The sequence below is a fragment of the Herpailurus yagouaroundi genome, unplaced genomic scaffold, assembly GCF_014898765.1.
Source record: "Herpailurus yagouaroundi ecotype Mexico unplaced genomic scaffold, PumYag 142, whole genome shotgun sequence".
Lineage (NCBI taxonomy): Eukaryota > Metazoa > Chordata > Mammalia > Carnivora > Felidae > Herpailurus > Herpailurus yagouaroundi.
This window is the reverse complement of record NW_024412397.1, coordinates 2,574,855-2,601,434: the sequence shown is the minus strand read 5'-3', so window position 1 is coordinate 2,601,434 and position 26,580 is coordinate 2,574,855. Positions and strand designations below refer to the sequence as shown.

Here is a 26,580-nt window from a genome sequence, read left to right as displayed (position 1 = left end):
TTTTACAGTCGGAGGAGCCAAAGCACAGAGACGTGGAGTTATTTCCCCAAAGTCAGTCAGCCAAAGGCGGAGTCAGGTTTAGAGCCAGCACCCCTGCTGCGTGGGTCTCACGCTTTTCTCTCTGTCGGGTTTTTAGCACGTTTGAACCGACTGATGTCCAGCGCTTGGTCGGCCCTGGGCTCCGCCGAGTGGATGAGGCTGGCCTCACTAGGAGAAGGCTGGCCCGAAGCTGAGTCGTGGGCTGGGAAGGAATAGAACCTGCCGGAAGGTCCTGCGCCCTCTCCCCACTTGTGCCCCAGTGCAGGCAACTGTTTCAGCTGCGGATTTGGAAATAGCGAAGTCCAATTACATTTTGATTCCGTTCCCTGACGATTGGGAGAAATGCAGTGCTCTCCACCCAGTGTCCAACCAACGAGGAAGGAAACAGCACCACCGTGACTACCGTGAGGTCTCCGCCCGGCCCCCCCCCCCCCCCCCCCCCCCCGAGCCCTCCTCACTTCTGGAGGGATCGGTTTTTAATCTGTCACCGCACTGCGGTGGCTCTTTCAGCAGCATGTGACTGTAGTCGGCCAGTTCACGAACGTTCCATGTGGTAAAATCTGATCGAACCCATATGAATTGAAATTTGACGTTTCCCTGGGTCTGTACAGGAGTTTTAAAATTTCTAAACCACTTTGTACAAAAAGAAATTCGTAGGAAAAGTGCTGAACCTACAAAACCCAAATGGGCCTCAGGCTTGTGTTAGTCGTGAACCGTAAATGTGCAGGATAGACACGGGGCTCTCTCGGTGGGGCTGGTGACCGGACTGGTGACCGGGCTGGCACACAGGCACGTTCCTTAGACGGAGGTCCCCTTCGGCCTTCCCTTTCCCCCGGCCATTCTGTCTGCGGGATGAACAGTCACCACGCCGGAAAGCACAGGAACTGCTTACCCTGAGTGGGTACGTCTGCATTTCTCCGACGAGGGGGAGGCCTTCCAACTGCACGCTTCCGGGCTCCGACCCGACCCGGGGCGCTCTGGGGCAGGAAGGCTTGGGGGGGAGCCCAGGAGCGGCGTGGGCACCGTAGGCAATTCAGACGCAGGCGAGGGCACGCCTGGCCAGGCTCTGGGCACCTAGGAAGCGCTGCTCTCCCAGACGTGGCTCTGGGTTTGTACCCGGGGCCTCCACACGGTGCTTTTCCTCACCTTCTCGTCGCCACGTCTCAGAACTGAGCAAAGGCATCGCGATGACCTCAGTTACTTGAATGTGCGGGGTGGGATTTGTCTTCTTACTCAGATTTGCTTTAGAATTGACCTGGGGGAGAAGATCCTGCCTGCACTTTACCTGACATAAGACGACTTAGCAAGCCGATTGGTGACCACTCACTTCACAGATTTGAGCCTTTTCCCGGATACAGCTCTTTCCTCAACCACAGTCCTGCTTCCCCTCACCTCTGTGTGGGCCCAGCATCCGCTGAATCTGGACTCACCGTGGCGGGGGAGGGGGGGGGATTCTACACGCACTCGCTCACTGGGCCGTTCTCGCCACCGTGTCCCGGCCACCGGGCACACCACTCATGCGACCCCGCGATGGCTATTTGGGCCACACGCCAAATTATCCCGGCACAAATCGTAAAACCTCGGCAATCAGCAAGCTCACACAGGTCGGAGGCCTCGTGTCAACGGTGAGTCGGGTTGAGGAGCCTCGTGCTTGGCTGGCGGAGACCGAGCCCGAGCCGGGCGTGACCTGGAGCTTGCGGGAAGCGTGGGTCCCGCCTTTCAGCCGCCCAATCTCTCGGAGTGACACCGCCGAGCCACGTACAGCAGGGCCTTTTAATGTTAGATTAACTTGTTCACTGGGACCCCTCGCGTGGTCTGAGGACAGGCGGAGAGAGGCCGACCCCCTGTTCTCATCCGCGACCAAGAATACCGACAACGCGCGGTTTCCGTGGAAACACACGCCTCCCCCAGAACGTGACCACTGGCCTGAAGACACAAGGTGAGGAGGCCGTCATGTGGAATAAGAACCCGGGATGCTCTGTCTGCGATGGCTGGACACCGCGGACGAGCGCGGACGGAGCAGGTGCGCCCGTGCTGGTGTCTGGGAACCAAGCCCAGACCATCCCCCCACCCTCCTTGGGGCGACCACGTCTTCCATGTTCTACAGCAACGCTCGCTCACCTTTCTTTCACCCGAGAAAGATAAAAGTGAAATCTTTCACGGTCTGTGGTTCTCTCGGCAGGGCGCTGCGGGCATCGTGGGGTTTTGCGCCTTTTCTGATGCCTTTCCTGCCGTGACACAGGAGCCCTGTCTTTTACGTGCGGGCATCACACTTGTTCAGGTCGGACAAAGGGCGGACTGGGCCGCCTTGCAAATACTCGAGGCTGGTTGTTCGGAACCGGCTCTGGCACCATCAAGCAAGGAAGGGGACGGCCTCGTCTGGATTCAGAGTGGAAACTGGCTCGTGGTGCTACTCTAACGACCGTGTGTGACCACACCGGGCAGAGAACGGTGCTCTCGGGGCCTTCAGTCAGCCTGGGGACTGTCCCGCACTGCCCAGAGGGGCGATGCATCCCCGCTGGGGCCGCCCCTCTCCTTTTCCAGCTGCGGGCCCTCGAGTGCTGGCTCGGCCACCAAGACCCCGCATGGGTGCCGCGGACACCCCAGCCCCACTTTTACAGGTCTCTGCCAGACCCGCACGGCTGGCCCCTCGACACACACACGTAAAGCGTAGGTGTCATGGGACCCAAGTGACAAAGCCCTCGGGAGGTCAGAGGGCCCTCTGTGGGGGGAGCCCCATGCCTCACCCGTGGTCTCCCCTCAGCCGGGAACCCCTGGGTGTGAGGCCAGCCCTGCAGCCTGGTGGGGCTCTCTCCCTGGAGCCGTGAGCAGCTCTCTGGGGCGCGGAGGCCCGTGCCCCCCGTGGGCCCTGCCCTGCCTCTTCCCTGTAACACCCACCTTTTTCCGTCCCCGCCATGAGAACCCGCTCCTCTGGGAGACCGTGGATTCCTCTGTGCGGGGGGACAGTCGCGGACCCCCAACAGCACACGGCAATGCTCAACAAGTCCCTGAGCCCGACGAGAATTGTGTCCCATCCCAGGGATGGGATGCCTGGGCAGCCTTGGGCCCCTGACTGTGGGCTCACGGCCCGCCCGCGCTGGGAGCAGCCCTGGGGGTGCAGACCAGTCACTGTGCCCACCCCCGGGGACAGCGGCTGCCGTCAGGTGGGTCCCGTGGCCGAGGCCCTCGGACGTCCGGCTCCCAGGCAGTTACAGCCTGTTCACGGCAATGTTCTTCCTGCCCTCCGGGACCGACAGTGAACCCGAGACGTGACCGTGAGCCACGACAGGGGCCGGGAATGAACAGAGGCCAGACGGGGTCCTCCCACAACCCAGGGGCAGGTGGAGGTCTGGATCCCAGCCCAGAGCGGGGGCCTGCGGGGCTCTCTGACCGCCTGCTGTCTTTACTCTGTCTCCTCAAGTCCCGTCCCGCCCGGTGTCCGGGCCTTGCTGAGCTCAGGCGCTAACAGATGGTGGCCCCTGTGACTCCAGCGTCCACATCAGCCAGTGCGGCTGACCCCCGTGTGGCCTCTGGGGGGCTCCGCCCGATGCAGTGACCTCCCCTCTGTTCACTCGGCTCCTACTCCTTCCCTTGGGCACGTGGGACCCTCTGCGTGTCCTCAGGCCCCCGAGGGAGCCCGGCCCAGCCCAGGGCTTGCTCACATAAGCCTGGAGAAGGCCCGCTGAACCGGCCAGCCTGGCAAGCTAGCCCCGTGGGAGAGGCGGTGTGGAAAGGCTGCAGGCCGCCCCAGGGCCCCCCACCCGCAACCCCGAAGCACCCCTGACGTTAAGAGGGGCTACATTACCAGTTTGAAGATTTTGGAGAGCGTGCCCTGGGCGTCAGCCCCCTTGAATCCCTTGTGGGCTGCAGCTCGGCCCCCGTAGCCAAATCCCGGCTTCTGCCCCTCGGCTCCCTGCAAGAGACCAGACAGCTCTCAGGGCGGCGCCTGCGGGGCCAGGCGAGGCACGGGGAGACCCCAGCACCGAGCACCCCCCGCTCCTCGCTGCAGCGCTGGCCCAGCCCCGGCCCCCGCGTGAGGAGCCGTGCACCCAAGTGCTGTCACTGAAAGACCAGATCCCTTCCTCACACCGTGTGGCTTTCAAGAGAAGTGCAGCGCGTCAAGCAAAAGCCGCCTCCCCCACGTCTGCGGAAGGGGGTGGCTCGTGTCCCTGGAAAGGAGGCTGCGGGAGGGCCGGCACCTGTCCTGGGTGTGGGGAGGGGGTGGCGGGGTCCCCGCCTGCTTCTTCGTGCAGACCCCTCACCCCTGCCCCCTCCTGCTAGAGGCCCGGAGGGTGCAGAGCTTTGCACTTAGCACTCTGCAAAATTTTGAGGCTCAGACTTTTTCTAAAGCACAAAGACAAGATCCACATTCTCTGGCCTCGAGGAGGCTCTCCCAGGAAGCACCACCCCTGGCCATGGCTTGGGTCCCTGAGCGCCGATGTGTGGCGCCAGGACCAGAGCCCTCCTGGGGACCCTGGGATCTCGGCCGGTCGTGAAGAAGGAAATGGGGCGGGGCCGGCCAGCAAGCCAGGCACCAGGGCGCAGCCTGGGGGTCTCAGCTCTCCACTCCCTAGCTGTGTGACCTCGGGCAAGTGTCAAAACCTCTCCGAGCCTCAGTTTCCTCTTCTATAAAATGGGGATAAACGGCCCCTCCTTATGGGGTGGTCAGGAGGCTCTGCTCTGTGAACAGAGCCTGTGGGCTCACGGCGTGTCATGAAGGGAGAAGCCAGCCCCTGCCTCCAGCCGCCAGCGGCCCCCCTCACTCCTCACTTCCGGGTCTGTGGCACAGGGCAGTGGCCGCTGACGGCTGAAATGTAAGAATATCTGTGTCCCTACGACCAGCTTGTTTTCCGACGTGCTTGACTTTCCTCTGCGATCACGGGGAGGGGCTGGGGCTCGGGGTGTGCAGACGCGGTGAGTGGGCATTCGTGGTACACGCTCCAGCCTCAGGTGCGACACGGGGGCCAAGCAAGCCTCTGGGTGTCGGCGGAAGGTCGCCGGCAGCCCCCCGGCTCTGTCCTCGGCGGACAGGCCCCGAGGTTTCACCGTCGTGCCAACAGGACGTGGGAGACTCCGTGCCCCGCCCCCCAGGAATCGAGTCGACGGGACAAAACCGTCTTCTGATGGAGCCCCCAGGACCCCGTGCCTCGGCCTACTGTCCTTTCGACTTTCACAAACGCGTTAGGGCTGGAGGGGACGGGGGAGCCATGCAATCTGTGTCTTGCTTTCAAAGGTGCCTGGAGACGGGGTCAGGCAGGGCTGTGGCGGCGCTGCCCCGGGGTCCAGACGTTTCTGCGGACATGCTCCCCGCACGGCCGCACACGGAAGGGCAGGCGGATGGCTAAAGCGTGCAGAGCCGAGCACAGACACGTGACGTGGCGGAAAACCGCACCCCACACGCCAGGAATAAATCCTCCCGTCCCTGCCGCTTTTCCCCGAAAATGAAAGCTCGCGAGGACAAGATTCAAGCATAGGTTCTCAGATTAACAATCTGCTTGACTTTTCCTCCTTTCAAATTCTTGGTCACTTATGTCTTTAGGCAACCTAGAATTTACCGAGAAACACTCAGTGTAGTTTAGAAAGAGAATAGGGGACACTCAGAAACTCCAAGCGGGAAGACAGTCCTGTGGCTCGAGAAAACAGACAAGCCAAGGAAAAACGTGGAAGCATCTTGCTTTGGAAAAAAGAGAAATTGAATACACGTTAGTAGGAGCCGGAAGGGAGATGTGGAGGGAAGGGAAGGTCCTTTCGGTCAGCTGTTGGGCCGAGTGTGCGGGAGACGCCCAGAGGGACAGAGGTCCTCTTGCCCCGGCCACTGGCTGCGACAGTCCCCGGGAGGCCACGCCTAGAAAGTCGGGGGGCAGACCAAGGAGTTATGGGAACAAGAGTTCGTCCTTCCATGTCGTCTGTCTCCTGCTGGCAGAGAAAGTCACACGTCAATCGGCTGCGGGGTCAGCCCATGTGACGGTCCTACACTGTGTCACCTTTTTGGCAAATTGATTAGCTTAGGAAGAGGCTCAACTATATTCCTGGAAAATGGTGCGGCAAATATCTGCGTGTAATTCAACGTAAGAATGCATCGGACGAGGCAGCTGCTTCGTGGAACCCCCCTACCCCTGCGGGCCTCGCCCTCCCCCTCGCTCCCCTCCTCCTTTCTGGTCTTTCTTCCCTCTTCCTTTTCTCTTTCTTTCTTTTAAAATTTACCCATTTGTTTATATGATGCTTCTTAATTATGCACCAAGTAGAGGCGGGCTCTGTGCTAGAGAATCAGGATGTGTTTCCAGGATGGACATGACTCCCGGCCTGTAGGTTAGTGGCTTTTCTTCTATTTTATCCCGAAAATCACAACTTTTGTCAAGTAAGAACTCTACCCACCATGACTACTGAGTGGAGTCTGTGGGTTTGGTTAGACTCTACCAACAGCCATTCTAGGCTGGCACAGACACAAATTTCACTGGTATCTGGAAGGTGGGCAAGCTGGCTGTTGGAAATCTTCACTGACACTTTGTTCTTAGTATTCAAAAGCCCAAAATTCCTCAAAAAGACTTTTCCTGGATGGCTTGATACCTACGCTGTGGCTGTCACCACACCATAGTCAAACCCCACATCTCGTGGCTCAGTTAGGCTGTTTTGAGTGTGTAACCGAAGGCAGCGTCGTGCTTCCTCAACAAGGCGTCAATCCTGGGGAGGGGGCAGGGGTGGCCATGGAGGGTCCTCTGGACGCGGGGTCTCCCTCGGCCAGCGCTACACGGACTCGTCTCCCATCCCCTGTGCTCCCATCCCTCCAGCACGGAGCCGCACCCTCCCGGGGAGGGGCTCAGGTCCAGCGTGGCAAGGGGGCAGCGGCCCAGCACTGGGTTCCCCTCGGGAGAAGCAGGTGGCCCCCCGATGGCCGGGCCAGCGGGCTTGAAGGGGAAGAAAGGGGACCGTCGGGCAAAGGAACGGAGCCCAGCGCAGGAGCTGGGTGGCTGTGAGAGCAGGAAGGAGAGGCAGCCGCGTGGACATGCGCGTGTCACCTACCCAGCTAAATCTGCTGAGGGACAGTCCTCGCCCCTGTGTGACAAGAGAGAGAAACAGACACTGTGATCAAGGCAGGAAAAAGTAAAGTCTTTTGACAAACCAGAAACACCGATCGGGATCGTGCTGAGGGGGTGAATCGGTTTTAGGACACTTGCCGCTTCCCTGGGAGTCGGGGGGGGGGGGGGGGGGGGGGGGGGGGTCGGGGACCCGGGGGAGGGGGAGCGCGCTGGGGACCAGCAGCACCGAGTGACCGGTGGCCCCCGGGGCCTGTTCCGGCCGGGACCACATGGTGAACATTCCGGGGTGAAGCTGTGAGTCCGGCCCTCTTCTGGGTACGTTTAGGGATTCCGGGGAAGGCCTACGCACCGTGATAATTAACGACAACACGTGGAGGTCTTACCTTTCCTTGCGAAGGAGGAGGTGTGCGCGGCGTGACCTACAAAGACAGGCAGACCGGTGAGCGGGCCGGGAGCCTCCCTCCCTCCCGTGTCCCCCCCTTCCTGCTCCCGGGGACCTCCTGTCTGCTGGGGGCCCCCCGGGTCTAACAAGTCACCCGCTGGCTGCCTGCCCACCCCGCCCCCTTCCCGTCCTAGTTCAATGTCAGGGAACGGGAGCGGCTCGGCAGGCAGGAACCAGCCCTCCCGGGGCACGCCTGCTGCACGAGGGTGGAGACGGTGAGCCTCCTTCCCCACGGTCCTTTCCCGGGTGGGAGGTGAAGCGTCCCCCACTCTTCGGGGCTTCAGACGGCGCGCTCTCAGGTCTGCGGCTCCTAAAACTCGCTTGCAAAACACCGTCTTACAATGCCTGCTGCAGAAACGCTCAGGGTCAGAAGTGCGTGGTTTCGCTTCTGTTTTCAAAGCTGAATTTGTCAGGGGCCCCTGGCCGGCTCAGTCGGCAGAACGTGCGACACGATCCCTGTGGGTTCGAGCCCCGCGTCGGGCTCTGCGGACGCACGTGTGATGTCGTGTTCCCCCCAAACCCTGACGGCCACTCATCTTTTTATCTCTTTGGTCTTGCTGTCCCCGTGGTTCGGCAAAGCCTGTGTCTTTAAACTAAGCATCTCGTAGCCCTGTAGTCTTAAAAGGAGTGAGTTCTGTGCTAGAACCCAAAATTCCAGTGAGTGGCAGAGACGGCCTGCCCCTCGTGATGAGGCCCAACTCTCACGGCCGGCCTCACCCCGAGGAGGAGGGAGGCATCGCTGGGGATGTAGTCACGTCCTTTGTGGATTAGAGCTCAGGGGCCTCTGGGGACATACTCAGAGCCCCTGGAGGGTGCCGTGGCCAGCCCTCCCTGCCCCCTGTGGCTGGCACTTACGATGTTCTTGAAGAAGTGCACTACGGGGTTCTCGTCTTGGGGCCGGCCGTGCTGAGACTTCTGGGGCAGGGAGCCATAGTGGGCAGTTCTCGCCGCGTGATGTCCATCCTGAAAGAGAGAGTATGGTGACCTCAGGCCGGGTTCCGCCTGTCGGGCCTCCCTGGAAAGCTGCCTCTCTCCTCCTCTGGGCATCTAGATTCTGTTAAAAAATTTTTTAAACATTTTTTATTTTATGTTTTGAGAGAAAAAGAGAAAGACAGAGAGAGAGAGAGAGAGAGAGAGCAGGAGAGGGGCAGAGAGAGAGGGAGACACAGAATCCAAAGGAGGCTCCAGGCTCCAAGCCGTCAGCACAGAGCCCGACGCGGGGCTCCAACCCACGAACCGCAAGATCATGACCTGAGCTGAAGTCTAAAGCTCAACCGACTGAGCCCCCCAGGCGCCCCTAGATTCTGTTTAGACCAGGACCTCACACTGGGAAGTGGCTGACCCAGCAGGGGACACTCCCGGGGCATCAGGGGACCAGGAGCATCCCGGGGGTCAGGCTGCAATGTTCTGGGCTGCGTCTCCATCACCGAGCCAGGCTCTGGCTCCCCAGAGGTCACATACACACCGCACAGGAGGGCGGAGTCCACCCACGACGGACACGGGGCAAGCCGGCGTTCATTCCCCAAGCTGCTGGCATGGGTAAAAGAAAATACTCTGGAATTTTGGATCGGACCACCACTAACAGCAGAAGACCAGCCTGTCTCGGCTCCGGGGTGGCTGCATCGCATGAACTAGCGTCTGTTTCCCGTCAGCGTGTCAGGTCACAGGGTCCCTGGGCCTCCGCCCCGTTTGGGACGGTCACGTCCGGAGCAGAGGGAAGGGCCGTGGGGAGTGACGCCCAGGGCTTCCCCACTTGGCGAGTGCTGCCGGGACGACACCGGATGGGGGCACCGATAGGGTGGGGGGGGGGTCCACCAAGCAGCAGCTTCCAGTGACCCCACGGGCCGAGTATTGGCCGCCTGTGCCCACCATCAGGAGACACGGGCTCATCCCAGCAGCGTCAGCAACCCGGGGCTTTCCTCCCGCTCGCCCAGAGACAGAACAGGGCGAAGAAGGTCCGAGGAGTCGGCGCCAGACAGGCCCTACACCCACGACGGGGATTTCCTTTAAAGCAAGTCAGACAAATGCGCTGGCGTCACTGGGGGTGCCGCCCCCGTCCGCTCTGTGCCTGTTGCACGAGATGACGCTTTCTTAGGAGACACGTGTCACCAGGACGGCTGCAGCCGGCTTCGGCAGAACGCAGTGCCTTTGAGGGGCCTCCTGTGAGCGGCGCCAGCTGCACCCCCGACCGGGGTGGCTGGAGTGACAGGTGCCCTGTCCCCGGCACCTCGTTGCCGGTGACGTCTGAGGCTGTCCCCCGACGCCCCCTTCCCTGCCTCAGAGCACCGGGCCTGAAACCCCGCGGTCGCCCTGGCCTCCGGGAACAAGTCCTGTACGTCTCCCTTTCACATCTCTTGAATCCCTTCCCCTCCCCTGCTACTGACATTAAGACAAGAGCCGTGAGCTTCTCCTCTGATTCCTCCCTCGGCAGCCCAGACACACCTGTGAACCCTTCCCTCCACTCCCACCCCTGCTCTGCCTCACCAAATACGGCATCTTCTCTCTGGCTGGACATCTCGCTGTGCTGTGGACAAGGTGTCCTGTGCCCTGCCGGCCTGAGCAGACTGCTTAGGTCGCTTTCCATACAGAGCCTCACACAAAGAATTGATCTTAAGTCACTAGGAGGATGGTCTGGGAATCACACGCTTCTTTTGTCACATGCCCAGTGAAGACTGACTTGACTTGGGCTCCGGGCTGTAAATTATCAGCTGCACAAGTAATCTGAGGTAGTCACACAGTTACGACTACATTGGTATATTTTTAGTGGCCTGGTTCTAAAATGACATTTAGCGAGTCATATTTGTATATACTAAGCAAAGAACAGTTAAAGAGGAAAATTTGAAAACACTACCATGTGTAATAGCATCAAAGAAACAAAAAGTTATGTATGAATCTAGAAAAGCAAGGATAGGATCCCTCTGCTCAACACCAGGAAAGGCTGGAGGAAGAAAGCAAAGGAGGCTTGGGTGAGCAGAGAGATGTACCATATTCATGGATGGGAAGACTCAACATGGTCAAGATGTCAATTCTCCCCAGGTTGCTCCACAGATTTAATGCGCTTCCAGTCAAAGTCCCAGTGGGGTTTTCTTTAGATGTAGACAAACTGTTTCTATAACTATACAGAAATGCAAAGGAACCAAAAAAGCCAAAAAAAATTGCGGAAGAGAAGAATAAAGTTCGAGGAGGCACATCACTTGATTTTAAGATTTCTATACAGTAATAGTAATCAAGGGAGTGTGGTGTTAGAGGAGAGAGAGACACATAGATCAGTGGAACTCTACTGCATCCAGAAATAGCCCCCTCCCCCACCCCCCGCCAAATATGATCAGTTGATTTTTGAGAAAGGTGCAAGACCATTCAACGGAGAAAAGACAGTCTTTTCAACAAAATGTTATTGGGGCAACAGCTTCTCCATACCCCCCAAATGAACCTCAATCCCAAATCACACCTATAAAAAAGTTAACTCAAAATGGATTCTAGATCTTTATCTATAATGTCAACCTATAAAATTTCAGAAGAAAACATAGTTCTTAGACCCAACACGCAAAGAACGGCCCGTAAAAAATGCTGACAAACCGGACTTGATCAACATTTAGAACTGTTGTTTTGCAAAAGACACCATTAAGAGAATGAAAAGTCACGCTACAGGCTGGAGAAAACACTGGCAAACCACACATCTGACAAAGGACTTGAAAGCAGAACATACCAGCGTATGTTAACTCAGTGGTTAAAAAAAATAACCCAGCTAAAAACGGTGGACAAAATATGGAATTGACGCCGCAGGAACCAGGATGGGTGGGGGGCCGATAAGCATGTGAAAAGATCCCCAACATCATTAGCCATTAGGAAAATGCAAATCAAAGCCATGGGGCGATACGGCTACACACGTATTACAACGGGGAGAATTAAAAGTACTCACAACACTAAGTGTTGGCGGGGATACGGAACAACAAATGGTCTTGCATTGCTGGCAAGATTGCAAAAACGGTGTGGTCACTCCGTAAAACCATTTGGCAGTTTCTTATAAAGTTAACCATCTGCTTCCCCTATGATCCTGCTTTGAGTGGTAGAAGGAAAAAAAAATTTTTTTGGAAGTGATTTTTTTTTCCTAGTATGGGTCACCATTTTTGAGGGGAAAAAGTAATTTAAGTCTTAACTGCAAACTTACGTTCGTGAGAAAACGCGTCCACAAATGTTTCTTCGCAGCTCAATTCATAATCCCTAAATCTGCAAACAACCCAAATGCTCATCAGTGGGAGAAAGGACAAACAAAATGGCGCATCCATCCAGGGGAACACCACTCCCGCCATAAAAGAGAACAAACTTTGGATGCCTGCGACAGCTCAGAGGTATCGCCACGGCGCAGCGCTGAGCAAAAGACGCCGTTCTAGAAAAGATTTCCTTCCGTGCGATCTCATTTATGTGACATTCTTCTAACGATCAAACCACAGCGAGGTGAGCAGGGCGGCACGTGGCAGGAGCCGGGATGGGGGAGGGGACGGGTGTGGCGTGGGTACGACGTGGATGCAGTTGGGACTGTCCTGGGGTGCTGTGGCCTCACAGCAGCTACACAAAAGCCCACCTGGCTGAAAATTCGCAGAACTGGACGTGGCCAACGAGCGTCACTGTGGGTTAGTATCTAAACGAGAGGAGACCCGTCTAGCGGGGCCGTCACGACCAAGCCCGGCGTTGATGGCTACACGTTGCCCCTCCTTGCTGGGCGCCTGGTCCCAGAGTCTGGCCTTCCCTCCACATGCAGCATCTCATTTCCAGGCCCAAGCTCTTGCTCCCACGGCCGCCCTTGCCGCGAAAGCCTTCACCTTCCACATGTGTCTGTCTCCTGAGCAACGCGGTCCCTTGAGGCTGCAAGACCTCACGTGCCTTCGGATTGTTCTTTCTCCCTTGGCACCTTACCCCTTCAGCTCAACTTTGCGGCCTCGGCAGGGAGCACGCCGCGGGGGTCGGGGAGGCCCTGGCACCAAGGCCTGTGTGATTCGAGCAAGCCGCGGCGTGCGCTGGGGCTTTGATTCATTTGCTCACATGAGAAGCCAGACTCACTGAGGGTCTTCCTCCTAGAATATTACCACCGGGCCCCTGAAGAGCAGCCACGGAAGGAAAATCATTCTCCAGGGAGGTTTATGTCTCAGGGCGTTTCCTAAGACGCTGGACCTCGTGTTTAACCTCCTTATTTTTGGATCACTAACTAAGGAGCTTCTGCGGTGAGCACAGGAAGAAACAATGAGAAACACACCCTGGTTGTCATGGTGATGATGCCCTCGTGCAGCGGTGGGGTGGGGGTGCCAGCTATATCTGAGCCACCCGTTACATATGTCTCTAGTTGTGGTCAAATGTACATGAAATTTACCACCTTTGCCAGTTTTGAGGGCACAGTGCGGTGGCCCGCCCACTGCTCACCACCACCTACAGAAGCTTCTATTGCTCAAGCTGAGACCCCGTGCTCATTAGACACTAAGTCCCCTCCCCAGCCCCTGGCACTCGCCCTCTACTCTCTGTCACCACGAACATGACTGTTCTCGGTATCTCATCCGATTTGCCCTGCTACGTCTGGCTTCCTTCACTCAACATCGCGCCCTCAAGGCTCACCCACGTTGTCGCCAGGGTCAGAATTTCTTTCCGAGACTTTCAAGGCCGGATAACGCTCTATCGCACGGACACGCCGCATTGAGTTTATCCGTTCACCCGTTGGCCGGCACTTGGGTTGCTCCCACCTTTTGGCCGCTGGTCCGACCAGATCTGGCGAGGCTGATGTGGTCTGGCCACATTTCCGTGGCCTCCGACACCTGGCAGAAAGGACGCCCAGACCCAGACTCCCCCCACCTCCACAGCAGGAAGTGCAGCTGCCTGGCAGGGAGTCTGAGCTCGAGTAGGGCGCGCACTGTGACGAAGGCCTGTGGGCTCTGCTGGGACGAGGGGCCCACCCGCGGCTGGAGGGCTGTCTGGGCTGTGAGGCCGAGGCCCTCGAAGCCCTGCCCTGGCTCTGCTCAGGTCGTGGTCAGAGCACGGCACCTTTGTCCATAGAGCAGCGGGAGCCCCTGGGAGCCCTGCGGAGTCACTTGAAAGATAGCGGGGTTGGGTTGTTGGTCATATTTTAGTCTGTGGGGAGCCTTAGCCCTCACCGTGAACAAGGGGACCTGTTTGCTGGGGCAGGACGGACGGGGAGGATGCTAGGTCTGCAGGAAAGAGGGGCAGCTCCCCGGGGCACGAGGGTGACCTGTTGGCCCCACGGTCCAGCTGGGGCCAGGCCGGGCAAGGGCGTGAAGGCCGGGGGCCAGGCGGCGGCCGCCGAGCGTCCCCTGTGGAAACCCTCCGGCCAGTGACTTGTCCGGTTTCCTCCCTCAGTCCCACTGGCCCACTGGGCCGGGGCTCCCTTACAGGGGAACGGTTTTTGTCATTTAGTTGTTAAGACACACAGTAATTCTCTGATGAAGAACTTTTGTGTTCACTAAGGTTGAAAAGCAAAGGAGGCCAAACTGTTAACATTTTCCAGTTATTTCTCAAGACTGCTGTGTCCTCGCCCGCGTCTACCCCGTCCCGGGAGCTCGTTTCCTCCGTAGGACGTTAGCGGGCAAAGGAGGGCGTCCGAAGGTGGGCCACGGGCCGTGGGTGAGGGGCAGGGCAGCGGCTCCCCGTCGGCTGAGAGCTGAGACGCGGAGACGGAGGCCGTGGGAGTCCCACCCCACGTCCACAGGTCTACACCCCAGGCTAGGCCATCTCAACACGGTATCCCCGAAGCATGTGCCGCTGGACATTTTGGACAAATGAAATTCGAAAAAAAGAATCTACTGAAAGCATTTCGGCTAACGGGCAAAATAACGCACACTCATATAAAGAAGTCAAAATTTGAAAGGTTGTAGAAGAAATTCTACCACTTAAGGATGACCCTCGTTTCTTAGTTTGGTGAAACTGTGTTCAGACCTGGCTTAACGCGCCTAAACACAGCCACGTGTAGGTGCCCTGAAACGCAGTCTCAGAATGCACGGGTGCTACTGTGTTCCTTTTTTTTTTTTTTTGGCATCATGACCAATAACACAGCAACTCCTTGATGGCAAATAACGTCATGCTGAGAAGTTTTAAACACCATGGGAGGGAAGCCAGGGGACAAAGAGCAACCATTTCATAAATTTTGGGGGTAAACTGCTTTTTCCACTAACCTCTGTCATCGTGTTGCTTTTGAAAAACAAACAGGATTTCCCCCCCACTTGGGATAATGTCCGTCACCAGCAGGGGGAGCTCATGTACTGGCTTCCAGGCCCCTTCCGTGTTCCGTCCAGACCTCAGGAAGGGATTTTTAACTGTTTTCCAATTAGCCAGGGAGCTGGGAGTTCTTAAACTGACAAGTAATAACAGGAGATTAGTTTCCACCTGACACATCTGAAGATCAATGCACATCAGGTGGGGTAAAGATTCGTTCCTTTGAATACAGCGCCCCGCTCCCGAAAACACGGAGAAGACATTAGTCTACACCACGTTTGCATTTGGATTTGATTAGAGACCAACTGATGGGAGTCATTCCCTCTCAGAAGAAAATGGTGTATCTTGAAAAAAATTAATATCGCCGTGCCTGGGGTTTTGTGGTTAGGGAAAAAAAGTTCTGGTTCTTTCTTTCTTTTCTGAGAGAAGAATTTAAAGTCGAGGGAGTCAGCCATCAGCATGGCAAGGAAGGGAATCATAGTGAATCCGTGTCTCCTGGTGGTCTGTGTGCTCGGCGCTCACGGGGCCTGGGCCCCGAGATGCACCTGCGTGTCCCCTGTTGCACCAGGCACAGCCCAGGGAGACTCGGGTCCCCTCCTCTCACGGGCCGGGCTGGGCCTCTCACGGCTGGCCTTTCTCTTCTGGACGGGGGGTGTTGCATGAGTGCAAAGGCGGAGCCGAGACGGTAGTGACTAATCACTAGATGCACGCGCACACATGAAGACAGCTAGAAGATCACCCACGTGTAGACCAAGGGCTTTGATTAGCCACGTGGTCGATGAGGAGCCCGTGTGAGGATCTATTCTTGCCGGTGTTTTACAGCCCAAACTTCACATTCTGGTGCGTCCAGCCCCCTGTCCCTGACGGTCAAGAGTGTTCACAACCGTGCGACGACTCGGGATATGTTACAATATTAGACCATCTTTCAAATATCATTAAGTGTGGCCCGGCTTCCTGCGGATCACACGCGTTGACTAACACTACATTCGGTCCCTCCGCCGTTTACTCTGTCGTGCGCTAGTTCGGGGGACGTTGGCCCTTGGAACCCAGTGCGGACCTGACAGTGCGTGTGGCTGGTATCAGCTCCGTCTTTCCTACATGACGGACAAGAAATGAGCTCGCTGCTCCTCACACCGGGCTCTCTCCCCTCAAGCCCCGGTTGGTGCCGAGACCTCCGACGTGCTCCCGGTCTGGCCCGTCAGCCGGCTCGCTGGTGTTCAGCAAACATCGGAGCCTGTGAAGAGAAGCCCGGAGCCGCCGGAGACCCCTTGCAGCGGCCTCACTCTGTGCTACGGCCCCTGACGTCTGGCGACGGTAACGGCAGGGACGCTTTTCTTGCTGGCACTTTCCCCATTACGTAAGTCACGCAAGTTCCGGGAGTTTCTCCATGTGTCCCCCAAAGGACTCGATTTAAAAAGGGAATTAAGAGAGCAATTGTACTTGCTTTCAAATATGGGGCGTATGATTCTTACGTTCACCCTCGTTGTTTCTGGACCAAAAATGTGGCACGGCACCCTCTGAACCAGCCACTCCATTTAACAGGTGTGACGACTGGTACCCGAGTGGAAAAGGCGCGTGCCGGCCCGTCTCCTAACTTGGGAGTCCGGGGCCCGTGCCTGTGGGGTCGACGTGGGACAGAGGTTGATGCTCCCGACCGAACACTCCTCATGGGCTAGCCGGACGCCCCAAGGGAAAGGTAAGAAAGAAGAATAAAATTTTAAAACCTGGAGGTTTATTTGGTTTCTTTTTGTTTAAGTTAGGAGACTTACCTTACGTTAAGCTGTGGAGGTACGATGGGCTAGAAACAGAAATGTTCTCGTGTATAGGGAAGAATTAACGCGTGTTGATGGAGACAGTTAGAGGTGTCAGCTAATGCCCGGAGCACTGGGGACCCGTGCCCTCCACTCGTCCCTCCAAAATTGGTTCCTGCTTGTTTTGGCGACCGTGATGGCCGGGGACAAGGAGAGCAAGTCTGGTTAATGAAGCGGGATGTCTCTGCTTCGTCGTTGGTATAAAGGCTGCGGTTCTATGCACCGAAAGCTAGAAGCCAGTTCGCTCCCACTGTCCAGGGGAAGTTATGGCGCCACGCGAATGACGGTCTCATCCGCGTCATTCTGTTTTGTTCCTGTCACTGAAACCAGCCCACCAACCAGCCGTCCAACAGACAAACATATCTTGGATACTTACTCGTGTAGCGGACAGGGTCGACAACACGGAGCGCTGCCCATACCCACGGCGTGGCAGGGAGGACACTTACCGTTTAGGAGGTTTCCCCAGACATCTTGAGAGGGCGGGAGCAAAGGAATGTGCCCTTTGCTTTTTACCCCCAGAGAAATCTTTGCTTCTGTGGCGGTCTCGGAAAACTCAGATCCGGGGAGCCGCGTGGTTAATCCCTTTCCCTGTTTGGAGCCACGGACTGTAATGGTGTCATTATTGTTCTGAGTGGCCCACACCTAAGCAAGACTTGGAATCAACACAACGGTTTTCTCTTGTGAAAGTGGTCATGAGTCCTAATACGCTTCTGCATACGATGTACTTTATACTTACGAACCGCTAACAGTTTACTACGAAACCTGGATACTTTTCTGCCCCTTCTCTCGTACTTCACGCTTCTTCCACGGCGTGTACAAACCCTTTACGTCCACAAACAATCTTGCTTAAGTGGTTTATCCTCCTGGAGGACTTCCTGAAAGTCTCCGTGCCTGAACAGCGTCCTCTTTCTATCCAAGACTCTTCCGTATACCTGCCCAGCCACACCTATTTCCTACCGTAAAACTGGCCTGTCCGCCCCCTCCTACCCCGTCCTGTCGACCTCGGGGAGGTAAGGACCGTGGCATCTTCCTGTCCCCACCGTGGCCACTGGCCCAGGTGCCGACCCAGGTGCCACTGAGGTAAGCGTTATTGAATCCAGCGTGTGCACCAAGGGGCACAAGTTTGGGGACGAAATGACAGGTCCGACCAAGAGGTATTCGAGGCGTCACCTTCGTCCCTTTCAGAGCGGGTCCCGGTGTGTGGGACGGAATCCCCAGGGGCGTTGCTCTGATCCACACATCCCAGATGCCCACGGCCCCCGGGTGTTCCCAGAAACCACCGATGGACACGAGGTTCTCCTACAGCCCGTCGGGCCTCGCTCACTAGTTCTGTTCACGTATGTTTTCCAGAGGAAGCAATGATGCCATTTTGTCCAGACTTCTGCCGTGCCTCGGGAGACAGGGTTAGTTTTTGTTTCCGTTTCTGTTGTTGGCAAAGTCAAGGCATTTTAGATTTTGTAAACCGGAGAGAGTTCTTTTCCGTCCGGATGATATGTGCAAGGTGCCCTGTGCAAGTTTAGGAATATGTTTGCTCCTGGATTGCTGACTCGAGTGAGTTTCATTAAAGCTGCGGCTTCTTCCTTTGGCGAGAGAGAGAGAGAGAGAGATAGAGCTGTGCAGTGGCAGCGGATGTCTTTTCTCTATTTCTGGAGGACTTTACAGGCAGACCTTTGATCCAGATGGAAATTCTAGGTTACCTGGCGGTTGTCCCGAAGCGGCCTTCTCCGCGGACACTGGGAAGTCAGAGCGCCGGCCGGTGCGGGCTGCTGGCAGGAGAGTGGTGTGGGGGTTTGTGCTGTTCCTGGTGTTCAGGAGGGACTGTCGCTTTGTCCCGTGATCGGAGGGACCAGCTCCAAGGTCGGCAGAGAATGAAGCTGTGGGAAGCTACCCCCCGCCCGCCTCCCCTGCGGGGACGGCTCTCCCTCCCTTGACCGGTGGTGCGGGGCTGAGGCCAGAACCAGGAAATGAACCGAAATGCGAGCCTGAGGCCGTCACCCTGGGCGCAGAGAGACGGGGCCCGCGGTGCCTGGTGCTCAACCCCCTCATCCTGGGAAGTGGGTGCCTTGGAGGGGAGGGCGACGGAGGTGGACCAGGGGTGCCCGTTGGGGCAGGAAGCGGTTCCCAAGTTGGGGAGAAATGGTGGAGAGTTTTCCGCCCTCCTGGGCTCTGTCTCCCATCAGCGAGCTGGTGCACCCGGTGCCTCACGGGCGCTTTAGTGAGGAGTCCGCGTGGGAGCGCGTCTGCGAGGACCAGCGTGTCATCTCCACCTTGTCACAGGCAGCCCCCCCCCCCACTTGCTGCAGGAAACCGGGGACGGCTCGTAGAGGAAGGAACCGGTGGTCTTCCCCGCAGGAAAGCTCCGTGCCGCACAGCTGGGGCAGCGGGCGCTGACCAGAGCCGGAGTCCGGCTCAGCTCCGGTCTCTGCCGCTTCCCTGCTGGCTCCTCCAAAGCGGTGGGAGGCAGGGTCGGAGGTCGGCCCGCACCGCTCTGACTTCTGCCCCTTGCAGACACACATGCTTAATGACCTCAGCGTGTCCAGCGTGCACGGTAGACTCTTCCTGGCAGGAGCATTGGGCTAGCTTCCCGGGGGACAGAAGCCAAAACCATTTCCCTGGACGTCTTTCCTGGGCTTGGAACCCAGTTGTCTTCGTGCGCAGGTTGTGCACAAGCATGTTCGGAGCTGCGGGGTCTGGACAGTCTTCTTCGGAAGGAAAAGGCAAATTGCGAGATGCTTTCCGGCAAGTAAGGGCCGTGGGCCCCCAAGGCGGCTTCGGTGGGCAGAACGGACCGCCGGCCCCGCTCTGGGGCGAGGACATCCAGGTGGCCTGCGTGCCCCCCCGCCCCAGGGGCTTGGTGGGCTCCCGGTCTCCACGGCTAGACCTCCAGCGCCCGCCCAAGGTGCAGCCGTCGAAATCATTCGACTCTGTCCGAGCCGTCTGTCCGGCGACGATGAAGAAATCGGACCCAGGAAACGCCAAGGAGGAGCACGAGGGAATCTCTGGAGGCCTCCCCGTGTGCGTGACGAGCGTTCTGTTCCTCACAAGCCTAGCGCACAGGAAGTCATGCCCCGATGGCTGCCGCCTCAGCAAGACAGGAGTCACCACGTGCGGCTACAGGCGTCCCCGAACACTGCCACACCGTCGTCCTCAAAGGAACGTCATCTGACACTCTCAATTTCTGGTCGAGAAACTGGGGTCTGAGGGCAGAAACCGGTGAGCCCGAGGCCAGAGCCGGTGAGCGGCAGAGGGGGGCCTGCGGTTGCCGGGGCCACCGCGTGTCCCTCCTGGGCAGCTCAGGCCTCGCGCGGCCGAGGGGCAGGGCTCCCGGGCTGGGGCGGCACGTTCGCCCCTACTATCTCGCTCCGTTAGCACGGGATCCGCACGGTGTGGGCAGCGCTCGTAGCTGCTTTCGCTGTTGTTGATGCTTTAAGGTGAGGACGGGAGCCCGGTGGTCAAATCAGAGCCACAGCCCGTGTGTCTGATTCGCGCTCGGCGCTTTTCCGCAGTGCGAAGTCTTTGGTCCCTTAAACCTGTTGCGCGTGGTGGCCACCCCGCACCCTCTCCGGCCCCAGCGAGGCCCGAGGGACCGGGAGCTGGAGAGCAAGCAAGAGTGTGTGCCGTCCCCTTGCCGCCCCTCGCTCGTCCCCGGGGCCCACGTGGCGGCCACACGCGGGGCGCTGGCTGCGGGACCAGGTGTCCCGCTTTAGGCTCGACACACCCACGGCACCCTCCGGCTCTGGGCGTATCCCGCCCCTCTTTTGTCCACAGGCCCTCGCTTCACGCAGTGATGCCAAGACGGGGACCCTGTGCAGGGCGAGGTGGCCAGCTGTGCAGAGCGGGACCCCCAGGAGAACAGGCTTTGCTGCTCCCCTCCCCCGGTGTGCTCCCTGCTCCTCTCTTGGAATTCTTGCCTTTCCGACCTGCTTGTGGGTTCCCGAATACGATGCCCTCCTCGTCAGCTTGTAGCTCCCCCTCCTCGCCTGCTGTGGTCACGCGCCTCCCTGGAAAAGTGGAGCTCTGTATTCCTAGAACAGATGTCGGGTCTCCCGGAATCCAAGAACTCCTGGTGGGGAGTTGGCTCTCAAAGGCCGGGGGCAGCGCTGGGACCGATCTGCCCTTGGATGGGTTACCTCTGATTTCATGGCAGTTTTCCTAGGCTTTCCTATCTTTTTGGCGTATTTGCAGAGAGGCAGAGAGATCGACCACGACAGAGAGAGAGAGAGAGAGAAGGAAGAGTATTCTGGAAGGTAGGAAGGCAGTGCTCATCGACCCCGTTGGAGTTTCCAAACCACAGGGGCGGGAAGGCACTCTTGGTTCTGAGAGCTGAGAGTCAGCTGTTCATATTGTGGTTTCATCCAGCGGCCTTCCTTCCCTCCGCAAGCCTGTTTCAAGTGCTCTTGGTCACAGATGCTCAGACAAGTGCATTTTGAAACCGTTTAGTGCCGCCCTTGCGATCCTTCCCCACAGCAGGTGCCGTCAGACCTCCAGCAAACACACCCACCTTCTTGAAAGAGTAAGGAATCCCAAGCTGCTGGGGGAAGACGTTCCAGGTAACGGGAAGTTCTTGCTCAGAGAGAAGACCCCAGCTGGAGAAGAGCACGGCCCTGCCACCTGCTGAGGCCCTCTCTGCAGAAAGGGGGTTCCGGGGGGCGGGTTCCGAGGTCCGCAGACCAGGCCGCCCCACCTTCCGTGTGCACCTGATGCACAAGCGCCTCCTGAGAAGCATTTCGCGTCCTGAGCACCCACCGCGTGGATCACGGACGCAACGGCCCTTGGAACTCAGCCTGTGAGGGGCCTTCGGGGTCAGCGAGGGCTTTGTCGAGCCCACGGGCCGGGTCTGTGTGGCGAATTTGCCCTTGGTTTCGGCTCAGGCTCTGTCTTGGAATTCCCGTCACTTGACAGGCGTGTGAATACGTACACAGTCAGCTGGTACTTTCCGTGTGTTAACAGCCTTCTCGTGTACATCCTCCAAAGCCAATCCCAATCCTACTTGGACCGGAACGGGGTCTCCGTGACCGAACAAAGGATAAAGGCAGAGGAGGACCCATTTCCAGGAGCCTGCAGTGCGTCCTGTGTGCCTTACGACGTGTCCGCGTGGTCCCGCAAAGATGCTGTGGGGCAGAACGTTTCTTTCTTTCAGGTCAGGTTTTTTTGACGGATGCACAAAAGTCAGTCTGGGGTGAGGACGTGGAGGAGAGGGGTGTTGTTTTCTCTCTGCCAAGCAGTTCTTTAAAAGAGGAAAATCAACATTCCGTTCAAAGTGTCTTGACATGACCTCAGGAGCACAGCCCTGTGTTCCTTGACTTTGCATCTGGGCGGTTCCGGTGAAGTCTCGGCCTCTCCGTGGATCCGTCTGCTTCCGATGGCAACTGTCTCCTCAGCGGAGGAGAGAATGAGGCAGGGAGGTGCCGGGTGGCGGCAGGGTGAAGGGAGCAAGCCAGCCCCCCCTGGGGCTTCTAACTCCGCTGTGGGGCTCACTGCTGTCCCGTCACACACGCTGCTGTGGCTTTGGCACTCCGGTGGCTTTGCCGGGTGTCTGGGACCACGCACCTCCCGGGTAGGGTGTTTGCTTTGACCGAGGAGCCTCTGAGAGAGGCCTTTCCAAAGCGAGTGGAGCAGGAGCTGAGATGCCGGCCGCCGCGTGGACGCTCGCGGGTGGGGGCTCTCCACACGCACGTGGGGACAGCGGGCTCACCGTCCTGTCCATCGTCTCCGGGCCTCGCTTCCCCACCTTCTGCATTCTCCCAGGTGAAAAACTCAGACATCCGGGTCCGGCGCCCGCTGGAGGCCTGCGGCCGCCAGCTTGCGTGTGGGCCGCCCCCACGAGCAAGGAGCAGTGTTACTCCCGCCCGACTTAGGGCCTCCTCTTTCCCGTTGCCCCCCTGCCAGCCAGACGCGCCCGGGGGCTCTAGGCGCTGCAAGCAGTAGAGGACAGGCGGTGGCTTGTCCTTCATCCCAGCGCAGGCTCGGCCAAGCCCGGGCGGGGACAGCGACCCGCCACCCGACTTCCCAAGGGCACGCGTCACGTGACAACCCAACCAGCGAGGGCTCCACGCGTGTCAGGCAGTTTCCAAGGGCGGGTCGACCCTGGCGCGCCGAGGCCCCCGTGGCCTTGTGGGCTCGTCCGCTGCCCCGGCCCCGCGGCCGGCCCTGCCCCGGGCACCTGCGCGGGACCCCACTCGCGGATTCAAAGGCCCCTGGAAGGGTTTTCTGCCACCACGCCTTTCCTTTGCCTGCTTCCCCTCAGGGGCTGCCCCACTCGCTTTGGCAAAAGTGACTTCCCCACGCATTCGCGACCTGCTGTGGCCCGGACGCGGCCCGTGCTGACCGAGGACGGGGCGGGGGGAGGGGCCTGGCAGGGTCAGCGCGTCTTACCTGGTACATGTTGCACAGCCCGGGCTGGCTGCGGGCATGAGAGGGCACAGGGCTCCTTCTCTGCTTGAGCCAGGGCACCTGCCGGGGGACACAGAGTGGCCGTTGAGTCCACGAGGCACCAGCGGCGAAGCCCCCAAGTCCTCCACCAGACGTCCCCTCCTGACCGGGCTCGGCAAGCCCCCGCGCGGTGAGGAGGGTTAGTGGGGGATGGAGGTCAGAGGGAGACGGTGTGAGGATGATGGGTGCTGGCCGCCAAGGGCGCGGGGCGGGAGGAGACGGCAGGGAGAGAAAGGAGCCAGAGGAGAGATTCAGGGGCGAGGCTGGGGCTCCGGCCCAGTCATGTGAGCAAGGTTTCTTAGCGCTGGTCGTGGCGGGCCCAGCCCCGTAAGGCTTCGCACGGAGGCAGCGCGTTCCGGGCGGCGTGATGCGCTAACGGGCTTTCCCAGCCTGCGTGGGGCGGGTGCCCGTAGAAGCTTCTTCCCTGTAGAGCAGCTGTGGCCGCTTCCGTGCGGGCCGCTTCCGTAAGGTCGAGACCACGCCCGCTCCGCGGGGGACACAGGGCGCCGGGAAGTAGTTCCGCGAGGAACGCGGTGGCCGAATTCAAGCCAGGCGACGGTGCGGGGTCACGCTCTCTGACACGTCTCCTGCTGCCGCCGAGACCGAGGAGCTTAATATTAACGTAACGTTCCTGGACGTGAGCTGCGCGTTAACCTGGACTCTGAGCGCGATCGCTGTAAATCTTCCTCAGTAGCGTTTGCCTCTAGTGTCGCGTTCTCCCTGCTCTGTTTGCTCCAGGGAAGTACCTGCGTGTCATGCGATTTTGAGTGGTGTGGTTGACAGTATTACAGGACCAAGGTAAATGGCCTGCAGAGAGGTCCTCTTGTCTGCACGTCGCAGAATGGTGTGCGCGTGCGTGAGAGACGGAGAGAGGGAGACACACAGAGAGAGGCTGGTAGAGAGACAGAGAGAGGCAGAGACAGAGAGACAGAGAAGCTGGTAGAGACAGAGAGACAGAGAAGCTGGTAGAGACAGAGACAGAGAGACAGAGAGAGGCTGATAGAGAAACAGAGACAGACAGAGAGAGGCTGATAGACAGAGACAGAGAGACTGACAGAGAGAGGCTTCAGAGAGAGGGAGAGAGAGGCAGGGAGGGAGGGAAGGAGCCTTACAGTGGTCAAGAGACAAAATCAACGTAATAGGTTTCAAGAGATGCCTCAGGTTGGCTACAGATTAAATGAATGTTTTAGAAACAGGTTACCAGCTGGTTATGTGTGGAAATGAACAATGGTTATGATACACAAGAATGTTAGGACGCTCTAAAAGTATTATTGCAAAGTGAGCACACGGGGTTTCCAGAGGCAACTCTGGGACGAGTCTGGGCTCAGCTCTACGTCCCACAACTGATCCTCCCCTGCGAGAGGGGATCTTTCTGTTCCGGTAAGAAGCCCTGGTGAGTTTAGTTCAGGGTCCTGAGCACTTAAGAGGAAGGCGACTGAGTATTTGGGTTCAAGTACGTCTGGGAGGGTAGGCCTGGGGTGGCTTCTGCCTTGATGAGGCCGGGTTGTCCCCGCAGGGCGTGACGTGCCTCAGAGGGTGGCAGAAAGGCAAGTCTGTTACGCCCTTGGCCAAAAGGCAAAGAAGAATTCTCCAGTTTGTTTCCCCCATTTGGGACAATGTCCCTTCTTAAGGACGGGGCTCAGCTCCTCGAGCTGTGTCAGGTGGCTGGGAGGGTCCGTGTCAGCTGCCTCCGTGGGCTGCCGGCCACGCAGCTCAGGGCGGGGAGGCTGGGGGGCGGGACCTGCCTGGCTTGCAGGAGACATGCCCCCCCCGCCCCCCACCTGCAGGAGGGGAACTCCCCCCTCTGCAGGCGGTGCTCGGCCTGCTTCTTCTGCACAGGTGTGGGCAGGGGTGCAGCCCACGGGCCTGCGACGACGGCAAGAAGGGCCCCCGAGAGGAGCCCTCGTTCCTGTGACTCTCCCTGCCCATCAGACTTTCTTAGGAAGCAGAGGAAGGCTCCAGAGCACCTAAGGGTGTGGTGTAGACGTGTGGAGAAACGCTTACTATGTGAGCCAGAGTTTGACCAGAGATCCTCCGGTGGTTAAACGCCCTAGACGCTCCCGGGAGCTCCGGAGAGTGGGGTACGCTCCCTGAGATGTCAAGTCAAGATCTCCATCAGCCGGCCAGAAATTCCTGCCACCAAGTGGCTGATGTTTTACCAAAAGGAAAATCAATAGATGCCCCGTATGGAAATGAACGTCGAAGGAGGTGAGCATCTCCCGGCAGAGGTCGTTGGAGAGGTCAGTGCGTCCAAATTAATCGCATTCTTGCTCTTGTGCCTCGTTCATCCACGACCCAACCTTACGCATGACCTTCACACTCGCTGACGCCCCCCAACGCCAGACTGCCCGGGTTCCTGGGACCCCCTCGGATGTACCCTCAGCGGGGCACACAGTCGCTCGGGAAGTGCTGCCCTGGGGACTGTGTCCCACACACACAAAGGGGACCGGAGTGTGCTCAGTGCCCACGTCTGCCCACCCGCGTGGGACGGCACTCCCAGACACGCGCTGCACACGTCGAGCAGAACGAGAGCAGTCACGGCAGAAAGACTGGGACGCTTAGCTGTCTGTCCGTGGAGAGAAAAGAGTAAACGAATGTCTGTGCAAAAGCACACGAGCGAGAAAGAGACCTGGGTGTGCACAGGTGGCAGGTGCTCACACACTCACCTGTTGGCTGTCCCGTCAGGGGACCACAACCACACCAGTGATGCATGTAGTGAGGGAGGGAGGGAACCCGAAGGAGGCAGCTTAGGAAATGCACGAGCAATTAGTACACCACCGTTGGTCTGTCAAAATGTTTAATGAATGCATAAAAAGGAAGAAATGTCTATAAAACAAAAGTTCATCACAAAATCAAACTGGCATACAATCACCAGAAGGCAGTCGGCATCGAACCCATCAGCATAGCGTACAGACATGTGGCTTGTACAGAGGACGCGGCAAGGCCCCACTGTCCTAACTCAGGTCCTGCCTGCTGACACCAGTGGCCGTGGACTCGGGGGCAGGTGCCGCGCGGCCCGGAGGACCCAATACACATGTCCTACCACGTCCCTCCTGCCGCCTCCGAACACCACACTCCCCACGAGAGTACAGAACGTATCTACACAACTGGGATATTACGCGAACAATGAGGAATTGAGCTACGGCAGAATTAAAATGTGTTAAATGAAATTAAAAGGCAGCAAACAGGACGCGGTGATTAATCTACAAGACCGATGACACGCCATAGCAGTAAATGACAAACGGTCTTCATCCCGTACAACCAAAGCTAGCGGCCTACACATCATCCTCAGTGCTGAACAACGGAGAGCAGGTTATAAACGGAGCCTTGACAGTGAATGCAGAGAGGCAAGATCATCAGTGCAGGACCAACTTCCAAAAACTCTTAAAATACAGCGGTATGGAGAAATCCGCGATGGGCGTGTTTTGGCTGCATTCTGACTTGGGAACCGTCCAGGTGTTACGTCACCGTGTCCGGCTTAGATTTTCATCAGACCTCACCTCTTCGAGATAAAAAGGAACATGGACAGTTTCCAAAGCTAACGGTCAGGGCCCGAGTGGCCGCAGCCCCCGTGTGGGCACGTGAGGTCTGACGGGGTGGGGACGGC

At 58.2% G+C, this 26,580-nt stretch overlaps 1 protein-coding gene across 4 annotated transcripts in view; it reads right to left on the bottom strand.

Moving 5' to 3' along the window:
- MBP (myelin basic protein) overlaps positions 1–26,580 on the bottom strand; it is a 92,728-nt gene that overhangs the window by 2,940 nt on the left and 63,208 nt on the right. The window contains exons 4-8 of one of the 4 annotated variants that reach the window (XM_040478544.1): positions 22,917–22,994; positions 8,374–8,481; positions 7,460–7,495; positions 7,060–7,092; positions 3,845–3,952 (exon numbers count right to left, since the gene is read on the bottom strand). In XM_040478544.1, the coding sequence (XP_040334478.1) occupies positions 3,845–3,952; positions 7,060–7,092; positions 7,460–7,495; positions 8,374–8,481; positions 22,917–22,994 (363 nt within the window). The remainder of the gene's footprint in view (positions 1–3,844; positions 3,953–7,059; positions 7,093–7,459; positions 7,496–8,373; positions 8,482–22,916; positions 22,995–26,580) is intronic. The other 3 variants (XM_040478546.1, XM_040478545.1, XM_040478547.1) reach the window with 3 other exon arrangements.